Source organism: Penicillium argentinense, assembly GCF_028826775.1.
Source record: "Penicillium argentinense strain IBT 30761 chromosome Unknown utg000011l_segment0_segment0, whole genome shotgun sequence".
NCBI classification, from domain to species: domain Eukaryota; kingdom Fungi; phylum Ascomycota; class Eurotiomycetes; order Eurotiales; family Aspergillaceae; genus Penicillium; species Penicillium argentinense.
Genome location: NW_026622670.1, coordinates 1,287,544 through 1,307,649, shown reverse-complemented (window position 1 = coordinate 1,307,649; position 20,106 = coordinate 1,287,544). Strand labels below are relative to the sequence as shown.

Genomic DNA, 20,106 nt, shown 5'->3' with positions numbered 1-20,106 from the left:
AGAGCCGCCATATCTTGCCCACAGCAACCAACGAGTAGGTTATTGTGTCTCATCTGACAAGGTGGAGTCCACAATCTTGTACAAAACAGCGCGCACCATTTCTCCATCACCGGCATTATTGATCTGGGGCGTCGCATCGATCATCTCGATCAGGGTCAAGGCGCGATCACGTAGTTCCCGAACAAATTGACGCGTATGCGCAAAGCTGCCCGTACTCTGCATGTACTGCACGGCGTAGCGCTTGACCTCGTCATCTTGGGTTTTCTGCTTGAGGATGCTGAGCAGCTGATGGTTGCCAGGATTCGAGCGAATACTATGAATTATGGGAAAAGAGAATTTCCCTTCCGTCAGATCCTCGCAGAGCCCTTTATTGTGGGTGTATGCAGTATTCGAAAGATTGAGGTAGTCGTCGCAGATCTGGAAGATCAATCCCATGACGTTCACCAGGCTGACACAGTCCTTGCCCGTTGTGCTCTCCGCTTGCATAAGCTTTACAGCTAAACGGAAGAGGCCGCCAGTCTTGTTGCCCACCATTTCGAGGTACTCGTCTTCCGTGGGGCAAGTGAGAGTATCCCGCCAGAAAAGGTCCATGCCTTGGCCACGGTGCAGGTTCAGAAGCTCCTTCACGTATATGTCGATGGCGGCCGGGTTATTCAGTTGTTGAATTTCTTGTAGGGCGAGAAAGTAGACGTAGTTGGCGGAGTTGATGGTCTGCGCGGTGCCAAAGATGTTGTGGGCGACGGGGATTCCACGGCGGAGAACGGAGTTGTCTTCGACGTCGTCGATTCTGCAGGTGGTTAGCGGGGAATTATATTATGATGGGATCGGGAGAGAAGAAAAGTTTACTGACAAGAGGGACGCCGTGTGTAGCATTGTGACCACCTTGGTGATAATCGCCAAACTCTCGGGTGGGACCTGGAGCCAGGAATTAAACGCCTGGATGAGTTGCTTGCGCACATCCTTGCCCGGATGCTGGTGCATGTAGTCGTAGGGTCCTATGAGGATCTTCTCGTTCTTGGATGACCATGTCCCGTCCTTGTACTTGGTGCCATCCACGCTGGATTTGTTGCGCTTGTGTTTCAGCCTCGACGATATGCCGTTGCCTGTCGCCTCGCTGTCGGCGACCGACTTTCGGTGCCGGTGTGAGGGCGGGCTCGCCGGGCCATTTGAGGCATTCGCAGAGCTTGTCCTGGGCGGAATCGGACTGGGCGGCTGGAAAGAGGAGCTCATTTTGTCCCAAGGCTGCCCGTGGTGATGAGGGGAAGATTTGGAGGGGTGGAGGGGTGCGGAGAGAGCAGATGACATCAGCTCCGACTTGCAGCCACTTGGGAGGCTGAGTCACGCCCCAGCGAGGCCGTGCGAGTGTCAAATTGACGCTGGCATTTTTCGCACTCGGTCGCATCGCAGGAGTTTGTATTTTTCGACCATCTTTGGGTTTCTATGGTATCTCCCGTAGTACACTGCAGCTTGCCTCTGCGTACCTGGACAGGATCGATGACTAATCGGGCATAGTGTGTTCAAATTGGGACTGAAGGAAGGGGGAGCAAGCAGGTCCGAAGGGATGTGAAGGGATGTGATAGTGATGGAGATGCAGATAATAATCGAGATGTGGTCCAGCAATAGTACTAGCTAGGAGGACTGAGAGCGAAAGAACCGACCGAGCGAACGCAAAGCACAGATTGTCCCTAGCAACGAGACAAAAGAGTGTGTTTACAAGTGGTAGCAAGACAGCCCTGCGATGGACTATATGTATCCACCGGCTATAGGTGGTTGGGCCCAGCGCCGATAAGAACAAAAGAGCCTCTGGGGTTGAAGAAACAAAACCGGTTTTGGGGCTGTCAGAAAAGAATAACGTTCCTGACGCCCCAGCTGTTCCCAGTGCGTCCCAGGGTTCCTTGCTGCGCCGGGGAGGGAAGTGGTGGGGTCGTCCGGGGCAACCGCGCCGTATTTACTTTATTTACGCATCTGACCTCATCGCCCACACGGACCACTTCGGCGATCCCGATTTTCTGATTTGATATAAGACATGCCCGATTTTCTCAGCTGAACCGCACAGCTGCTCTCGCTGCCGGGCCAGCTTGGTTTTTATTCCTCTTTGTATCTCTTACCGAATCCCCCAGTTCACGCCTCATGGAGACTCTGTTGGCCCATTCTTTCGACTATCTTTCCTCCTACGAGCCCAGCAAGGTCCGGAAAGGCCTGCGCCAGGTCGAGGGCCTGCTGGCCCAAATATGCCTCTCCAAATCCAAGTCCCCGAAATCTCCGACCGACCGTCGGAGATCCTGTCTGGCCGTCGAAGCCCAGCCAGTGCCCAAGGCGCTGACCGATCTGCACGATGATCCGGCATTCAGGGAATTTTTCAAACTGCAAGAGGGTTTTCAATGGAATGGTGCGCAATTCGCAAATGGCTTCCTTCGTCTCATTCTGTGAAAACACCGTCAGCTAATCTTTTTGGTCTTTTGTTTATAGTGGCTATGCGTCTAGTATCATGTCTCGAGCATCTACTGGGCCGCGGCAGCAATGGTACAAATGATATGCTCATCGTTTGCACTCTCGATCTCATCCAAGGAGCGCTCCTCCTCCACCCATCTTCGCGCACGCTTTTCGCCCGCGAAATCTACATGAACCTCCTCCTCGACCTGCTCGACCCGATCAACTGCCCAGCCATCCAATCCGCAACCCTTCTAACCCTCGTCACGGCTCTACTGGAGTGCCCGGCCAACACCCGCACATTTGAAGATCTCGACGGCCTGCTCACCGTGACATCGCTGTTTAAGCAACGCGCCACCTCCCGTGAGGTCAAACTCAAACTCGTCGAGTTCCTCTATTTCTATCTCATGCCTGAAACCCCGATCCTGGGACCCGGTGTCGCCAGTCCGCCGGGGCTGCAGCGCAGCCCTAGCAAGCTCTCGTCGCGCCCGCACTCGCAACACTCACATGCCCCTGCTGCAGCAGGCAAGATGGCCCGCGATACACGTACAACGGATGAGAAGCAGGCTCTGCTCGGTCGCTATTTAAACAATGTTGAGGACCTGGTGGAGGATCTCAAAGAAACCGCTCCGTTTGGGGCAACGGTATACTGAACGAATTACATGGCGATGATCGATTTCCGCCGTCACGACAGAATGTGACACGGCCGCATTGATATGGTTGAGCTTGTGTTTGCTGCTTCTTTTTATCTTCTCCTTAGCCTTGCTCTCCGTTCCTCCATTGTTATCTTCGATTCCTCATGAGCTTTTATGTCCCGTCCGGTACGGCGTGATTATTTGGTCAAGACTGATGCTTGTCTCCCGCTTCCAAAATTTTTTTTGTTCTTGTCGACCTTTTCTTCTTTTCTCTGCCCTTTTTTCTCCTTTTCCTTATTCCCTTCCTTGTTTCCTACGTGCTTTTTGCTCTCCTGTTTCCTCCATCCAATTCTGGAATTGTGTCGATCTCCTCTCGGGCCCCGAGTCCCGTTTTCCTTGTGTCCTTAATGGCGGCATGATCGTGTGACGATTCTTCTCTGTGACTATATCACTCAAATACTACGAATTTGAACTCCTTCCTACATCTGCACGTAGAAAAACTAAAGAAAAGAAAGAAGCATGACTAGCAAGGCCGATTCATAAGCGGGTGACCAAGCTTCTCCTTTAGCAGGTAGCCAAGCCCCGGACTGATTAAGCTTATCTTGCTTTCCCGCAAAAAGTACAATGTACATAATATGTACCAGGCGACAGGGAATAGTGCCACAGCAACATCCCGGCGGCTTTTGTTTCGGATTTTATTCGCTTCTAGTGCTTCGAGACCATATGCAATGCATGGGGTGGGGACACTAATGACTGAAGCGAGAAACTATATAATATCTCCACTTCCCCGTGCCTCACAATTGTTTGACAATATATAGTCCAGTTTCAGAACATTTATAATTGATTTCTAAATTGCAAACGACAAATATTTGCTAAGCTCGCAATACTGTCCAAGGAGTGCGATCGGTATTGCAATTTACGTCCGAAATTTACTGTCCAGGTTGTTCTACAAATCAGAGATGAGTTTTCCAAACAGCCACGGTGTAGATATTTTGTCAATCATGCAATGCACCGATTTATTAACTCAATGAGCATAGAATTGGAATTCATCAAGACCGCGTACTGATGCCACCATGGGTAGAGACAAAGCTTTTTGAGCAACCTTCACCTCCAGAAGTGCTGGGCCGAGAGTTTCTAGCGGCCACTGAAATCTATTGTCCGCGTCATCGATCCTAGAGCAACTTTCGGCATGAATTTCCATTGCGCGAGCGGCTTCCACGAAATCTGGGTTGAGATTGTTACTATGACAGAATCTTTTGTTGAAATAGACTGTCTGAAGATGTGTCACCATTCCTTGCTCTTCGTTGTTTAGAAGGACGACTTTCACGTCAATACCAAATTGGCTTGCTGTAAGCAACTCGCTGATAGTCATGTTGAAAGATGCATCCTCGTCAATGTCGATCACAAGAGCATTCGGACGAGCAATTTTCGCGCCAATCGCTGCGGATAGCCCATATCCCATCGTACCAAGTCCTCCAGATGTGATCATTGTTTTTGGTTGTCTCCAACGAAAATGCTGGGAAGCCCACATTTGGTGCTGACCGACACCGGTAGTAATAATTGTACGCTCTTTGAGAGGTTCCACAGCATCACTAAGTCGTTCAATAAACACCTGAGGCAAGATCATCTCGTTGCCACTTTGGTTGAATGCTTGGAATGGATATATTTCTTTCCATGCCTGAATTTGCGAGAGCCACTCAGGTCGTTTGGTCACTTTAGTCAAAGGTAACAGAAGCTCAAGGCTCTCTGCGCAATCACCTATCACCGGTATAGTGGCTTCTACCACTTTGTTGACATTTTTGGGAGAGACCTCGAAGTGTCAATTCCACCGCAACCCTGGCCTACTGCAAGTCGGGCTTTAGGAGCAAATTTTGGGATATTCCCAGTTACCCGATCGTATAACCTGGCTCCTAGTGCCAGAATGAGATCCGCATTTTGGATTGCCATTTTCGCATATCCAGATCCGTGTAGACCTAGCATGTGTAGAGTCATAGGATCCCTCTCACCAAAAGCCCCGAGCCTCTGCAGACTAGTTGTCACAGGAATTGATGACTTGTAGCTAGCTGTTTTAAGAGCAGAGCCTTCTGGGGAGATGCAAGTATGCCTTGTCCAGCCATATCACAGGATTTCGGGAGACATTGATAAGGTTCGCAGCCTGTTTAATCGACTTGAGCTGCTCTTCTCGTTGAGCATCGCTAACCGCAATCGTGGTAAGGGTACGATTTCGAGAACGAGATCACATGGGAGCCGACTCGGGAGCTGTGGATAGGATGCCCGCAGTCACATCCAGCGGTAGTTCCACGAGAACTGGACCCTGCCGACCACTGGTTGCGATTTCAGAAGCCTCATCCATTTTTTGTGTGAGCTCCGCTGTCTTGCGCGCGCTGGCATTCCATTCTGTGCAGGGGCTGGGACATTGATGGAACGTCCGCTTCCTGAAAGCCATCCTTCCCAATATTACCCGTGCTTTCCTGGCCACAGAAGACAACCATCGGGGTACCGTCAGCAAGGGCATCCACCATCGGCGTGATGAGATTGGTCGCGCCGGGCCCAGATGTAACCAGTAAAACTCCAGGGTTCCCAGTCACTCGCGCAAACCCCTGAGCCATGTGTCCACCACCTTGTTCATGTCGAGGAAGTGTGAAACCGAAGTCTTTCGCTCGGTAGATCGCGTCGAACATCGGGAGGACGCAGCCGCCGGGATAGCCAACTGTGTTGGAAAGCCATAGCGTTAGACGAGAATTAACAGCAAACAGATTGGGTTCAGAACATACAAATATGATGGACGTCGTGCCGAATCATCAGTTCATGAAAGATTTGCCCGCCGGTCTTACCAATATGCCTGTAGAAAACTAGAATCAGTAACCAGATCTCCGTAATTGAGGGAATGACTGAGGACTCAGCTGTAACTGACGAAATCCGTCACCTGTTGGAACGTCGGACTGCCCGCTTACCCAGAATGCCAAATCGTTGTCGCATGACTCCTGCCATGGGGTTGTGCGACTCCGAAGAGAGACCGGGATCCTCTCCTCTCGACCCTCCAAGCAAAAAATAGTGTTCCGGAGGAATGAAAGTCCTAATATGGGCGTAAGGAACTCGCAGAAGCAAATTTGGAAGGCGAAATATATATTGTACCCATTAATAGGCGTCTCGGCCGTAGATGACTCGTCCATCGACGAAATTGGCATCGACTCGCAATTCCCACAGCAGAATCGGCACCGACGAAGGGCGAGAGATTTCCACCGAAATCTTTCTTGATCATTCATCAACCCTATATTTCTCTCGTGAGTCGATGTGAGTCCGCGCAGATGGCACGATTCGAAGGTCAAACGTAGTTCTGATACTCGATGTTCCACATTTAGATATAACAAAAGCTATCCAGATTAGATAATGAATATTCGGAATGGAGTTGAGGTCTTCGATTATAATTTAGACGGACAGAGTACACATGTTTTTGAGTTGACATTAAGGAGCTATGTAGTTCGGATGTAATGGTATGAAGCGAGATACAATGGGTGCTCATAAATCCATGGAATGGAGGCTCTTTTGAACCAACTCCACTCTTTAGACGTTAAGCTTAGAGAAGTTCAACCGACCATTTTCCGGGGAGTCACTTCAGCCCCTCCGATATCGCTTTCCAGGGATAGCAGTCAATCGCCGAACAACCAAGTGGTTTGGGATAGCTGTCAGTCGCCGAATCACCAGCGTAGTCGGCCCAAGAGCAGCGTCGCCAGCCCAGCAACATTTACCATAACGCCAGGTTCAGAGAACAGACCAGGGGCAATACTCACAAAGAGTACTCCAGAATATTCCGCTGGGCGAGAAGGAACTGCAATTCATAGTGTGGTGCAGTCTAGAAAACCGGACTGCCGGCCTGGCTCGTCTTCTCCGTCATCTACAGATGTCCCAAATTTTTTTTTTCCCCCAAAAGTCGGACTGGTAAGCGCGCAAGAATGGTCAGAATTACCTTTGGCTCGGCTGGCTGCAATTCCTCGTTCATTCAGCTCCAGATGCAATAATTGAAGTAACTTGACTGGGATTTACGTAAACTTTTCTTTGGGCTTTAGTAAAACCAAAAAGAAACTGACTTCTTATCAATTTCGACTCGACAGACAGTATATGAAATGATTATCCCGCTCATGGGATGAATAATATGCGAGATTATATGCCGGTAGAAGCTTTGACGAACTTGGACGCCCGAAAAATTGTCACCAACTCTGAGTCCTCTTTGGAGTTCTAGGAGTTCTATTCAGGAGTCTATATACTATCATCCTTGCTTCTAGGTCGCGATGTATACGTCTATAATGAATCGAGATATCTATTTCTATATGTATTCAATGATTTCAAAGTATCCTTAGAGAACGCCGTTGCTAGTAGCCATGACAGCCGTTTTTCTGGCCTGCAGGACATCGATAATGAAGTTCTGAGTGACTTCAATACCGCAGCTGGGACGTATAAGGCCATCATAAACACCCGAATTCTCGCGCTCCTCTTTTGAGATACCCCCGGGTCATGCCTGCAGGTACTTCGCACAGAGATGCAACCTCGCCCAATGATTCGGTCGAAGTAAAAGTTTTAGTGTTCTTACAGAGTGCGTATGCTGCTTGACGCCCACCCTTTAGACGGAAACTCAACATACGTCCACCCATGACGTCTCGGTGCTGCTTCATTGCAATATTCCGCTGGGGTAGAAGTCGATACCTGGGTATCGAACGGAAATGATGTTCTCAGAGGTCTCTAGCGCAAAGGCAATGGCGGTAGCACTCTTAGTAGCGGCTTGAGATCGAAGATGGAGAGTCTCCAAGCCGCAGTGTGCCTGCCAGCAGTCGAACGCAGATGGGACAGCTCCAATCGCGTTCTGTTTCTGCTTTCAATTGTTCCTTTAATTCAAGCAACGCCCATTATCACATCCTATCGCAATTTCAGATTAACGAAAATATCACCAATCACGTAGAATGAACACAATACGCACCGATTGTCCGTTGATGCATTTGGTGGCCGAATGAACAACAATATCAGCACCATGTGAAAGTGGACTTTGAACGTAGAGACAGCAAAAAGTGTTGTCGACAACTAGAGAAAGCCCATGGGAGTGGGCAATGGAGGCAGCCTTTTGAAGTTCCACAAGACCGAGGGTTGCGTTTGACAGTGTCTCAACCCAGACAAGCTTGGTTTTACCAGGTCTAATCATCATCTCCAGATCATTTTGAAGGGAAGCAGTGAATAATACCTCGATGCCGTGGGTGCTGGCCACCTTGGTGAACTAGCGATGAGTTTCACCGTATACACCAGAAAACCGATACGACGTGAGAACCAATAGGCAAGGACTGCAGAATGACGGTGGTCGTAGAAGATGCCGGTGAGAAAGCTATAGCGCATCTTGCATACTCCAGTGCCACGGACGCAGCTTCAAAATTATCGCTAATAGGGAGTCAGCGACGAATTTACAAGAGCACTTTTCCATACTGACCGGTTAGGGTTGGCACTTCGGGTATACACATAAGCCCGAACATGCTTACCAACACAACTTTGCGGAAGGTAGTAGAAAGAGAGATCTAATTCCTGTCAGCTAGGTTGACGACATGGGCATCATGGGGTCACGAAAAGAGGTGCACTTACTGCAGGAATCACCGCACTTGTCGTCTGATCATGAGGCGAGCCTGCATGCACGGGCTGAGTTGAGAAGCAGCTGGCATTGTGGTCAGTGCCAGTGGTGGCGAAATTTTCTATTTGAAATATTCTCAGTCGTATCAATCAGGTTTCAGAAATTGCCTTGGGATAACGAATTTCGAGCCTGAAGTGGCCTTTAAATATCGCAGTTCACTGTCTATGGCGGAGACAATTGCGATGATATCCGAGAAGCCAGGCCCATCATCAGTTTGTTTATCCAATTATTTAACCCAAAGCCTGAGATTCCAGAGCGGGGTAACTGCGACGATGGTTGAGAACCTAGAGTCATCAGTAATGGTTCATCGCTCCTTTCCTACATTACTTTTTGAGGGGCGTTTTGTTGATTTCGCCCGATTCTAGTTCAATCGGCGACTCGGAAAAGAATCGGAATTCCGGCTGCAACTCATCCTACACCGCCAATCAAAGCCGTTTTATCTGATTTTCGCCAATCATCATGTTCCAAGATCAGGAGTACTGGCAGCTGTGGAGGTCCTCTCCAGCCTTCTCACGCGATTTCCCCCGCTTTTCAACGTAAATATAGGTTAGAGCTCCTACACTTTAAGGCAAGAAAAGGATCGCCACCCCACAATATAAAACAACCGCGTGCCATTACATTCCTGGTGTTCGTTTGCTTCCTCACTATTGGGGGAGATTTCTACTGAGCTGTCCTCTTTTCAACAACTTCTAATTTATCCCAAGTATGGGCTACGACTGCGAAAAGATGGCCGAAGTCCCTCCAGACCATGACGGAATGGGGGTGTCTGGAAATGAGTGTTCAGAACAGAAGGGGGAGGTCACTCCCATCAACACTAATCACTTGGCTAGAAACCTGTCTGCAAGGCAGGTCTCAATGATTGCCATTGGGGGGACAATCGGTACTGGGTTGTTCTTAGGTACCGGGAAAGCCATTGCCACTGGAGGTCCAGCCTCCACACTTCTTGCATACGCCATCTGCGGATTCATCATTTTCCTCACTATGCTTTGCTTGGGTGAAATGGCAGCTTTCATCCCTGTTTCTGGATCATTCTGTACATTCGCTGGGTAAACCTTCATACCCTAGCCGACAGTGTGCTCTGCTAATTTGATTTTGATTAATTTCTAGTCGCTTTGTGGATGATTCCCTTTCTTTTGCCCTGACATGGAACTATTGGTTCAACGACGCTGTTTCAACAGCAACAGATCTACTCGCACTGCAAATTCTGTTTCAATACTGGACAGACAACTTCCCAAGCTGGGCTATTAGTCTGATATTCCTCATCCTCGTTCTCGCATGTAATCTTGCCCCTGTTGGAGTTTATGGTGAAGTGAGTGAGCCATCGCAACTGCTCATTCGATGATGTCTAACCATGAACCCCCAGGTTTCATACTGGTTAAGCTTACTCAAAGTGGCCACTATTATTGTAAGTATGAAAAGGTTTCAGCCGATCTTTTCCTTAATCTAACATAAGCTGCAGGTTTTTATCATCGTTGGAATTGTTGTAAATTGCGGCGGGAACCAGGGCCACCGATATATCGGCGATCAATACTGGCACGTTGGCGAAGCACCCTTCGTGGGTGGAATTGGAGGATTCGCCTCCGTCTTTGTTACTGCATCTTTTGCATAGTGAGTTCAAGATATAAACACGATATTTCAAGGCTAATAAATGCCCTTTTCCTCGTATAAGCGGAGGCACCGAGTCGATCGCTATTACTGCGGGAGAAACCAAAGACCCCGCAAAGACTCTGCCGCGAGTCGTCCGCAACGTATTCTGGCGCATCCTGCTGTTTTATGTCCTATCTATTATCATTATCGGGTTCAATGTTCCATACAATCATGCGGGTCTCTCCGACGGTTCCACCAACTCCAGTCCATTTACTATTGTATTTGTTCAGGCTGGCAGTACCATTGCGGGAAGTTTCATTAACGCAGTCATCTTCACTAGCGCCATATCTGCATCTAATCATGCCCTCTTCGTCGGCTCACGACTATTATACACACTTGCCATCAGCGGACATGCACCGCGATTCTTTGGCCACGTCAACCGTTTTCAGGTGCCTTGGGTCGCAGTTGTGGGAACACTTGTTATAAGTATTCTTTGTTTCGGGGCGAGCTATATAGGACAAGGCCGATTGTGGGTTTGGTTGCAGAAGTAAGTTCTCTACCCAGGTGACATTCGATTTTCTTTTCATGAAGCTAAACGACTATACCAGTATTGTCGGCGTCTCAAACCAAGTGTCCTGGGTAATTATTGGTGTAGCCTCGCTCCGCTTCAGAGCTGGGATTCGCAAACAAAATATTGAGCAACTGTTGCCATACAAGAACTGGACCTACCCATGGGGTCCGATCTTCACAGTCGGGTTGAACACGCTTCTGATTTTGGTTCAGGGCTGGACAAGCTTCAGTCCGAGTTTTAATGTGGTCGACTTTGTCTCCTTTTATCTGGAAATCCCAATCTTGATTTTCATGCTCATTGGATGGAAACTCATCAAGAAGACCAAAATGGTGAAGACGTGTGACATGGATTTTATCACTGATCGATATGATACAGTGATCGACTCCAATGAAGCAGGAGCTCCTAGGGACTCCGAGAATCAAGGAATTACTACAAACCCAAGAAAAAACAGACTACTCGGGACACTGAAGCGATATGGCATGTATCTCTGTTTCTAGGACTATTAGTTGAATGTATCTAGTTTGTGAAGGGTGCAATGGCGGGGTTCTCTTCTGATGACCCTACTGAAGTCATTATAATGAACTTACCTGAAGATTGACGTACTATCCTAGAGCGAAACGAAGCACTGGTCTATACTATATACTTCTAGTAATGACTAGTAGGGGTGCACACGAATAAGGATTTTGGTTATTCGTATTCGTCAATTTTCCTCAACTCATTATTCGTATTCGACTGGCTATTTTCGTGACTTTATTCGTATTCGATTCGTAATTATTCGTAATTTCCGCCAAGACTAACTTACCCATACTGTAATAGAGACCCACCGCCCATCTAACGATGCTCAACGCGTCGCGTGATTGTTTACACTGCAGATACACGACCATAATTTCGTTTTCTACGCACTTCTTTCCTATCAGTCAACTATCAGGACAAATTTCTCGCGCTACGAATGGACGAGTCCACGGAGTCACAGCGCAAACGGCCATACAGGTCTCAGCGAATCAATTACTGTGCGCTCAATGATGGCATCGACGAGGAGGCTCCACCAGAAGACCGCATTATTGAGATCCCTCCTTCGAAAAGGGCACGCAGTAGCGTTGAACCGATTACTCCTGATGACTCTGCAAGCCAATTAAGCCGGGCTCGAAGTCCACTCGTGGCGATCTGCTCCCAAAATGAACTGACTGCGGAGGCGTTGCCTGACGTGGTCAGTATCTCCAATGAATCTGGCCTTTCTCGAAGAAAGATGCAGAATCAAGCTCTCTGGGCACATTTCGACTGTTCCCCGCTACCGGGAAGGATGTGGTGGCCAAAAAGGGGAAAGGGCCCAATCAACGACCGGGAGGTGCGCTGCAAGAGATGCAATTGGAAAACGACAGATTCTACAAGGGCAACATCAACATCCAATATGATGTTCCATCTCTCTAAACATGGTATTATCCTAAGTGGCCCTGAAAACAGTTCGGAGGACGACAGAAGCAGCATAAAACAGCCGTCAGTTAGCAGCTTCTTCCAGAAGCGGACTGAGGAGCAGAGAGCAAAGGTCCTGGAGCAAAACCTGGTTCGGTGGGTGGTTATAGACGACATGGCATTTGACGCCATAGAATCGCCCCCCTTCCAACAGATCTTCCAGGACTTGGGTGTTTCACTCCCTTTCGCATCTCGCATGACAATGGCTCGTCGAATCGATCGTGATTTCGACAATTGTCGGGAGCAGTTGATTGAAGAGCTAGAGCAGACGTGCCAAACGATCTCTCTTTCGCTAGACGCTTGGACGAGCAAGAATTCAAAAGCCATGTTCGGGGTTGTTGGCCACTGGTTGACAGTGGATTTTCAGTACCGAGAGCGGGTTCTTGAATTTACGGAACTCCACGGCATTCATAGCGGAGAGAACATGGCAGAAATTCTTCAGACGCTTCTCACAGAACTTCGAATCGAACACAAGCTCCTCGCGATCACAGCAGACAATGCCACAAGCAATGAGCGCTTGCTATCGGAATTATATCTCAATCTCACCGAGAAATTTCAAGCCATGTACGGAGCCGTGAGTGCTGCAAGAGCCCTACGATTTCAAGGAGTGGATAGTTATATTCGCTGCACTGCGCATGTGCTCAATCTGATTGTCAGCGATATACTCGTCATGTTGCAAGCAGGGGACCACGCGTCGGCGAATGCAGCTTGTGATCTCATGCAGGAAAACAAAGAGATTGGCCCGCAATCACCGTTGGCTCGCCTTCGGATTATGGCGCTTTGGATTGCAAGAACCCCGCAGCGGAAGCAGCAGTGGAAGATCATCTGCCAGAGCAATGGGCTCAAGGACAAGTTCATCGAGTACGACGTGGATACACGGTGGAATTCGACACACCGAATGCTCCGAGACGCCCTGAACGCGAAGCAGCAAATCAAGAAATGGATCCACCATCAGTTAGATTTTCCACCCTTCAGTGCTGAGGATTGGGATCGTCTCCAACAAATTGAGGGCTTCTTAGCCAGGTTTGAGGAGTTCACCCTCACTGTTTCCAAGCGTCAACCGCAAATTACCTTAGCCATCCCCATTTACTATGAACTGCACGATCTGTTGCATGATGCTGCGTCTAGGGAGGAGAATTCTCGGATCTGCACCTGGAGATTTCTGCTGCTGCTGCTGCGGGCTTGAAAAAGTTCCAAAAATACTACAACCTGATGGATGGACAAGACGCCTATTATGTCGCCCTAGTGCTTGATCCGCGATTTAAAACGCTCTTGCTAGACAGAGATCTAGGCAAGCTCACAGCACCCCAAGTTGTCACGCACATCAAAGAACTACTGCATGATCAATATCCATTGGCAGTCGACTCGTCGGCAAAGCCCTCTAAGGAGCAGCCGAGCCTGAAGAAGAGCATAGAGGCCCGTTTACTTCAGAAGCTGCAACCTAAGAAGAAACATTCATCTGACATTGACCGGTACTTTGAGGATGACGTCGTCACGATAAATGAGTCGATTTCACAGGACAAGAATTGGCTTTTATCGTGGTGGAGAGCACAGAGGAACGAATACCCACAGCTAGCTACTGCTGCACGAGACTATCTGGCCATTCCTGCATCATCAGTGTCGGTGGAGAGACTATTCAACAAGGGACGAGATTTACTGGGTGTCAGGAGAAACACCTTGAGCGCGGAGACTATGCGGCGGTTGATGTTGTTACGAGATATATATCTCTCTGAGGAATATTAATCACACGTGATTTTTACGAATAATTTACGAATAAGACACATTTTATTCGTACGGATATTATATAAGCGACGATGCTTATTCGTATTCGTAAAATTTTACGGTATTCGTACGAATATTCGTAAAGTGATTATTCGTGTGCACCCCTAATGACTAGTATTTAGTAGTGAAACGCGCTCCTATCGGTCGCCCTATGTTCGCCATCCTCGAGGCTGTTTGCACTGCTTGCATGGTGACTGGTCACCTGACATCCCATTCCGCTTTCCTTTTGCTTCGGTCATTTCTCCCCCCTTCCATCTCTCTAACTAGATGACACCCAACACGAGACTATTCGTCCCATTCTCTTGTTCCTTCCGTTTACACAGTTCTCAGACACCCATCCACTAAAACTCTAAGGAGCCACCGTCACATTGAACGCCGACTCGGTGGCCAATGAATTCTGCCTTCCTCTATACCCCACTACCTTTGCCAGCTCAAGATTTAATTTATACGGGTTAAGCATTGCAAATGGTCCTACGATTCATTCATCGGTACATAGCCCTTTGTCAAATTTGGTCACTCAATTTTAGCAATTATCAGCCATTTTGGCCTACCCATGGTTATGCGGCGTTTCCTATAATCAAATAATATACGTATATTTGATCTTAGTCGGAAATTTATGTATCTAAGTGTCATAGAATGGACGAAAAACCTTTTATCAATGCCGAGTATGTTCATTAGGGGATCCGTGAAGCGGGAACTAGGTATAAGTCGAGGTCCGGAGTTGAATCGGCGAATGGTCACCGAGACGCATGACTAGCCCAGATACACCGACAGAGGGTCCAGTCAACCTAAACTGCGGGGCTTGTATTTAACAAAGCTTTCGTATTTCGAACTCACGGGATTGATCATTCTCATTGCATTCCGATTCACACTATGACTGCCCATCGACCACCTTGTCTTGTTAGCGACGTCCTAGCCGCACCAGAGGAACGTTTACCGTCCCATGACAGAGTATCGCGAGGACAATCAGGAGAGGAAACTTGATTCGGGCATAGGAGCCTATAGGGATGAGAGGTAATGAATGAACGACTGAAAAGCAACAGCATGGGCCACTAATGCTGAGATCGAACTGCTAGGCCGAGAATATTTTACACCAAAACGGCAATCTCAACCACGAATACTTGCCTATTCGTGGCCATGATTTATTTCTCAGCGCCGCTCAGAAACTCATTTCAGGCCAAAATAGCCCAGCAATACGCGAAAAAAGAGTCAGTGACTTCTTCGTTTGACGCATGTGTTTACTTTCCTTTCCAGTTTCGGATTGATTCAGTATGCTAAAAGAAAACCAAGCGTGCTCTGTCCAAACGGTGTCTGGAACAAGTGCAGTCCATCTAGGGGCTATTTTTCTGTTCCCTTCGGCACTTAGTGACCGAAGGTATTTATTTTCGACCCAACCTGGCCGAATAATTATTAAATCTTCACACAGGCGGGGTTTTCTGTTCAGGAATACCCATATTATTCTGCGACGACCAAGAGTCTGAATATTGATGCCATAATTTCCGTTTTGAAAGGAGCCCCGGCGGGTTCTGTGGTTATGCTTCAAGTCCGCGTCCATAACCCAACGGAAATCGACCCATCACAAGAAGAATGGAAGAGAATTGCTGAAGTCATGCAAGTGTGTGGCCATTTGGCGTCCTTCGACTGTGCTACCAGGGATTCGCCTCCGGTCATCTCCATCGAGATTCTTGAGCCGTTACTTCGTCGAGCAGGGATTCGAGTGCTGCATCGCGCAATCTTTTGCGAAGAATCTCGGCCGCTAAGGTGAACGCGTTGGTGCCATTTACTTTATCTGTGCCCTTTGGTGTGGATTCATCCCATCTCTCTACTCGAATCTCCAGTCAGCTTGCAGTGATAACAGAGAGCCGAAATTTCGAACCCTATGCCTACGCGTCTCGGATTGCAAGCCCTGTTCTCAACAGTGAGGAACTTTTGCCGCGTGGCAGCTGGATCTTCGCGTCATGAGGAGTCGTTTGTCAAATATTCGACACCAAATTCGGTCGCAACTGAAGGCTCATGGAACGCCTGGCCTCTGGGGGTTTTTGTCTACTCAGATCGGCATGTTCAGCTACACTGGGATGTCGAGGCCGCAAATTCAAAAGCTGAAGGAAAAGTGGCACATCTACTTGATAGGTCATTATCATTTCTCTCATCAAAGACATTTGGGTTGCTAATTGACGACAATTGCAGACAGAAAACGGGCGCATGTCGGAGGCAGGTCTCAACCCACACAGCAACGAATACTTCATTCATGCTGTCGATGATGCTGTTCGCACCGCTACCTAACCCTTCACCTCTTATTAGCTTTCTGCAAACAAAGTGATGCCTCTACAATACCAAAAAGAAACCATTTCAATCCATGGATAAAAATATAGATTGTTTTCTAATCTGACAGAAGATGCGCAAGAGTGGTGAGAGATTTCTAAGGGTATCATCGTTTCGTCGTAAATCGTATGCAAGATCAAACGAGGAAAGAAAGGATTTGTAAATGGGAAGATTTGAAGAAGAAAGATCGCTCATGTATGTCTGGAGCAGATAATCTATCGTTCTCTCGTTCTCTTTTTCTTTCCTTCCTTTTCGCAGAAGATTACATCATGGATGTCTGCAGTGTGCGCGGACTCAGGCAATGGGTGTCCACATTTTCCAACACCGGGATGCGAGATGTGTGACCGTCTGCAGCACCCGAGGCTTGTTGCTGATGGAATGGGGCATTATCATTCAACTCTGGCGGATACATTTCATCCGATAGCAGATCATAAGGGCCAGGTTGTGCTTGTCCCGCAGCAGAATTGTTTTGCCCCATCGACTGGGGGAGGAATGATTGCATCGACATGCCGGTGTGGCCGCTGTGAGTAAGGCAACCAACACAGCTGCAGTCGCTACCGCATTGACAACTGCCTGTTACGTCCGAACAAGCAGACGGGATCTGAACAGGATATTCCAGAGTGTAGTATTCAGATGAAGGCATCAGCTGTTGGTTCACATGGTGATCCGGGTAAGATTCGATATGATGATGATTTTGCGGAACGTAATAGGACGGCGGGATTGAAATAGCACTGCCACTGTTGGCACTGGGCTGGTATGCCGGTGTCATGGAATCGGGAGTTTTTTCGTATCCATTCAATGTCATCATGGCACCCATCTCCTGCACATGTTGACGGGTTGTGTTATTGAACGGGTGGACTGCACAGCCAAGGCATTGGCATCCGTCTCCACACTCGCAATCATTATTCGAATCGGCAGACGTATTCCCAGGGGTATAGGCAGGGGTTTGAGAGGTTGGGGTGAAGGACATAGAGGTTTGGCTGTGGGGTGTTTCTAGTCCATTCATCTGCCCGAATGGAAACTGGTTCCCGTGCGTCCCAAACGCCGGCATGAATGGCCCCTGCATAGGAGCTGTAGCATTTTGCCAAGGTGCCTGAGATGTAGAGTATTGCGTATAGGGAGCACCACTCCAAGAAGCAGGCTGAGATGGTTGGTAGGTGGAGTAGGTAGGGTAGATAGGGTATTCGGGCATCTGAGTGCTAGGAGCTGCTGGCTGTGAGGCAGACCCGCCGCCACAGCAAGAGCCCCCACCATTCTGTGCCACTAGAGGAGGTTGGTGTTCTGCTTGAGGTTTCTTGGAGCAGCAGTTAGACTGGCTCGTCTGCGGGAGTTGCCACAGGCTGTAGCCACATGAATCGGAGCTTGGCCCTTCTTCGACCTTGACATTATTTGGCATAGCGTCTAGGTCCGGTCTGTTTTCAAGGGCTTTGGCTACTCTTTCTGATGCATATTGCACGGTTTCGTTCTTTCTCGAAGCCTTTTGGACCTTCCATTGATTGTTGCTCGCCGGTGATGATGATGGTGTAGGGTGTGATCGAGAACCCTGGGCTGAATCATGCTTGTCTCCACCCTCTAATAGCTTAACGGGGCGGCAGAGACAGGAGGAACCTGGTTATGGATGAGCTAAGTCATCTAGAGAGCTAAGGCGTACACTTACCTTTGGGGATTCGAACCATCACGGCATATGTCTTTTGGCAGCTGCAGGTTCCCTTGACATGTGGACATTTTGATAGCGGGCGTCCCGCCTTGGGCACTTTCATCATGATTCTTTCGAAGTGGTCGCATTTCGAAGACCGGTGACCACGGATACATGGTTCGCTGTTTGGTTACAATTGTCGTTAGTCGACAACATATGACATTGCGGGCCGCAAAGAGCCTCACCAAGACCATTTCACGCCTTCTTCGTCGTAAGGCATTTTAGGACGAGAGATTGATATAGAGATCAAACAACAGATATAGAGAAGGAGGATCCCAGCGAATATTCGGCAGGTTGAATCGGGATTTACATCCAGAGCAGATGCGTCTCGAGCGTTTGAGAGACGGAGGTGGTTCGATGTTGAAAGAAGGACAAAGTTGGACGGAAGCGCGACTGCCCTCTGTTGTCGTCGTCGTTGTTGTTCCCGCTCACAGAAAAAAGCTAATTAAAAGTGATGCGACAGGACAGTATCCATCAGTGTCGCGGTCGCTCAGACAGACTTGGTCGTTCGAGTTGTTCCGGGAATGAAGTGTATGCGACACAACGGAGGGCGGGGCGAAGCGGAATGTCGGGGTTAGGAGAGAAAAGGTCGCCGATGGATGGGACACGGGACCTGAGAGCTGGGCCGGAACGACCGGTGACGACAGGGCGACAAAACACTTGAAAAGAGAGGATCCGTCCAGAACCAGAAGAATCAATCCCGCGAGAAAAGGCAGGCGATGCGGGGAGCTCGGCTTAGTCAGATTCTGTGGGCTCGTGCTGGCTTGGCGTGTCGAGTGGGTTGACGTCGCGGCCGAGGCCGTTCCTTGATACCTCCGAGATCTTCACGTCGCAATGCCTCCAACGCCCAGTGAGGGCCAAACCAAGGCCAGCAGTCCTGGCGGTGCCTCTTCTTTCTTTACCGTGCCCCCTCCCATCAAGAAGCTCTTCGACAAGTTTCCATTGGCCACGTATCCTGCCAACGATCTGCCGCAACGGTCTCCAACACGACAACACGAAAACCAGCTGTTTGTCTTCAGCAACGCTGCTGCCGCGCGCCGTGGACGGCCCTCTTTCAATCCGCAGTGTCTAAAGTGGCAGGTGAGTGTGGGCTCCAGCAAACAGTCAACGCTGCGGAGGAAGCAGTCTTGAGCGATCGTACTGATGTTTCTTTGCTACCAGGCGTACCTGAAATTTGTCGGAATCGACTTCGAAGTGACCCCCTCAAATAACCATGCTTCACCAACGGGCTCTTTGCCTTTCCTCATTCCAGCCCAACCAGTCGAGATAGCGGATGCCATCCCGTCGCATAAGTTGCAGAAATGGGCGATTGAACAAGTTCACTGCGAGGAGGAGCAGCAATTAAATCTGCGGTTCGAGGTATACGCGTCACTCTTGGACCACCGGATACGCAATGCATGGGTGAGTGACTTTTTTTTTTTTTTTAAAAAAAAAAAAAAAAAGCGAAACCCCCAACCCTGTGGCAGGAACTACCAGGTTGACACAAACTAGTTGTACATGCTGTATCTGAACGACCACAACTTCGAGGCCGTGGCCCAACGTCTGTATGTCGAGCCGGCCACCTCAAACACAATTGTCCGTACTGCCCTTGCGGTGCAGTTGAAGCAGGCAGCTCGTGATGAACTTCTTCGAACATCAAAATACATCGACGTCGCTGATTTAGAAGGTGATGCCGTGAATGCTTTCGAGGCACTCTCCTCTTTATTGGGCGATGACGACCACTTCTTCGGACGGCCGAACCCTGGACTTTTCGATGCCAGCGTGTTTGCATACACACATCTCATCTTGGATGAAGGAATGGGATGGAAGCAGAATCGATTGGCGCCGCTCCTCCGTGAGCATCAAAACCTTGTGCAACACCGAGAAAAACTACTGCGATTTTTCGCGTGAATCACGCCAACACTTAACTCAAATAATGCAAGATTCATCAATGCATTGTGGGATATCA

At 48.8% G+C, this 20,106-nt stretch overlaps 11 protein-coding genes across 11 annotated transcripts; 5 read left to right on the top strand and 6 right to left on the bottom strand.

Moving 5' to 3' along the window:
• Positions 1–39: 39 nt before the first annotated feature.
• On the bottom strand, positions 40–1,230 carry N7532_011498 (FPP/GGPP synthase family protein; the record flags this gene model as incomplete). Its single annotated transcript, XM_056623989.1, has 2 exons — positions 40–787; positions 851–1,230. The coding sequence occupies 2 exons, from the start codon at positions 1,228–1,230 to the stop codon at positions 40–42; spliced, it is 1,128 nt and encodes a 375-aa protein (XP_056468977.1).
• A 900-nt stretch (positions 1,231–2,130) lies between these two features.
• On the top strand, positions 2,131–3,083 carry N7532_011497 (cell division control protein 14; the record flags this gene model as incomplete). The annotated part of the gene is made up of 2 exons (XM_056623988.1): positions 2,131–2,389; positions 2,470–3,083. The coding sequence occupies 2 exons, from the start codon at positions 2,131–2,133 to the stop codon at positions 3,081–3,083; spliced, it is 873 nt and encodes a 290-aa protein (XP_056468976.1).
• A 1,006-nt stretch (positions 3,084–4,089) lies between these two features.
• On the bottom strand, positions 4,090–5,258 carry N7532_011496 (uncharacterized protein; the record flags this gene model as incomplete). The annotated part of the gene is given in 3 exon segments (XM_056623987.1): positions 4,090–4,875; positions 4,911–5,169; positions 5,188–5,258. The coding sequence occupies 3 exon segments, from the start codon at positions 5,256–5,258 to the stop codon at positions 4,090–4,092; spliced, it is 1,116 nt and encodes a 371-aa protein (XP_056468975.1).
• A 43-nt stretch (positions 5,259–5,301) lies between these two features.
• On the bottom strand, positions 5,302–6,056 carry N7532_011495 (uncharacterized protein; the record flags this gene model as incomplete). Its single annotated transcript, XM_056623986.1, has 4 exons — positions 5,302–5,462; positions 5,527–5,775; positions 5,840–5,968; positions 6,020–6,056. 4 exons carry the CDS (start codon positions 6,054–6,056, stop codon positions 5,302–5,304), a joined length of 576 nt encoding a protein of 191 aa, XP_056468974.1.
• A 1,363-nt stretch (positions 6,057–7,419) lies between these two features.
• On the bottom strand, positions 7,420–7,714 carry N7532_011494 (cystathionine gamma-lyase; the record flags this gene model as incomplete). Its single annotated transcript, XM_056623985.1, has 2 exons — positions 7,420–7,510; positions 7,539–7,714. 2 exons carry the CDS (start codon positions 7,712–7,714, stop codon positions 7,420–7,422), a joined length of 267 nt encoding a protein of 88 aa, XP_056468973.1.
• Positions 7,715–7,731: 17 nt separating this feature from the next.
• On the bottom strand, positions 7,732–8,789 carry N7532_011493 (cystathionine gamma-lyase; the record flags this gene model as incomplete). The annotated part of the gene is given in 5 exon segments (XM_056623984.1): positions 7,732–7,929; positions 8,038–8,328; positions 8,346–8,472; positions 8,536–8,627; positions 8,685–8,789. Coding segments are annotated over 5 exon segments (813 nt in total), but the record flags the coding sequence as incomplete, so codon positions are not given.
• Positions 8,790–9,435: 646 nt separating this feature from the next.
• N7532_011492 (amino acid permease) lies at positions 9,436–11,385 on the top strand (the record flags this gene model as incomplete). Its single annotated transcript, XM_056623983.1, has 6 exons — positions 9,436–9,776; positions 9,838–10,039; positions 10,094–10,135; positions 10,190–10,338; positions 10,400–10,864; positions 10,926–11,385. The coding sequence occupies 6 exons, from the start codon at positions 9,436–9,438 to the stop codon at positions 11,383–11,385; spliced, it is 1,659 nt and encodes a 552-aa protein (XP_056468971.1).
• A 452-nt stretch (positions 11,386–11,837) lies between these two features.
• Positions 11,838–14,101, top strand: N7532_011491 (uncharacterized protein; the record flags this gene model as incomplete). Its single annotated transcript, XM_056623982.1, has 2 exons — positions 11,838–13,403; positions 13,487–14,101. 2 exons carry the CDS (start codon positions 11,838–11,840, stop codon positions 14,099–14,101), a joined length of 2,181 nt encoding a protein of 726 aa, XP_056468970.1.
• Positions 14,102–15,083: 982 nt separating this feature from the next.
• N7532_011490 (aspartate aminotransferase cytoplasmic) lies at positions 15,084–16,460 on the top strand (the record flags this gene model as incomplete). Its single annotated transcript, XM_056623981.1, is given in 5 exon segments — positions 15,084–15,154; positions 15,217–15,409; positions 15,567–15,832; positions 15,850–15,977; positions 16,060–16,460. 5 exon segments carry the CDS (start codon positions 15,084–15,086, stop codon positions 16,458–16,460), a joined length of 1,059 nt encoding a protein of 352 aa, XP_056468969.1.
• A 264-nt stretch (positions 16,461–16,724) lies between these two features.
• N7532_011489 (copper fist DNA-binding domain-containing protein) lies at positions 16,725–18,378 on the bottom strand (the record flags this gene model as incomplete). The annotated part of the gene is made up of 3 exons (XM_056623980.1): positions 16,725–18,070; positions 18,120–18,280; positions 18,344–18,378. The coding sequence occupies 3 exons, from the start codon at positions 18,376–18,378 to the stop codon at positions 16,725–16,727; spliced, it is 1,542 nt and encodes a 513-aa protein (XP_056468968.1).
• A 614-nt stretch (positions 18,379–18,992) lies between these two features.
• On the top strand, positions 18,993–20,048 carry N7532_011488 (putative mitochondrial outer membrane protein (Sam35); the record flags this gene model as incomplete). The annotated part of the gene is made up of 3 exons (XM_056623979.1): positions 18,993–19,238; positions 19,320–19,559; positions 19,650–20,048. 3 exons carry the CDS (start codon positions 18,993–18,995, stop codon positions 20,046–20,048), a joined length of 885 nt encoding a protein of 294 aa, XP_056468967.1.
• Between the last annotated feature and the right edge of the window lie 58 nt (positions 20,049–20,106).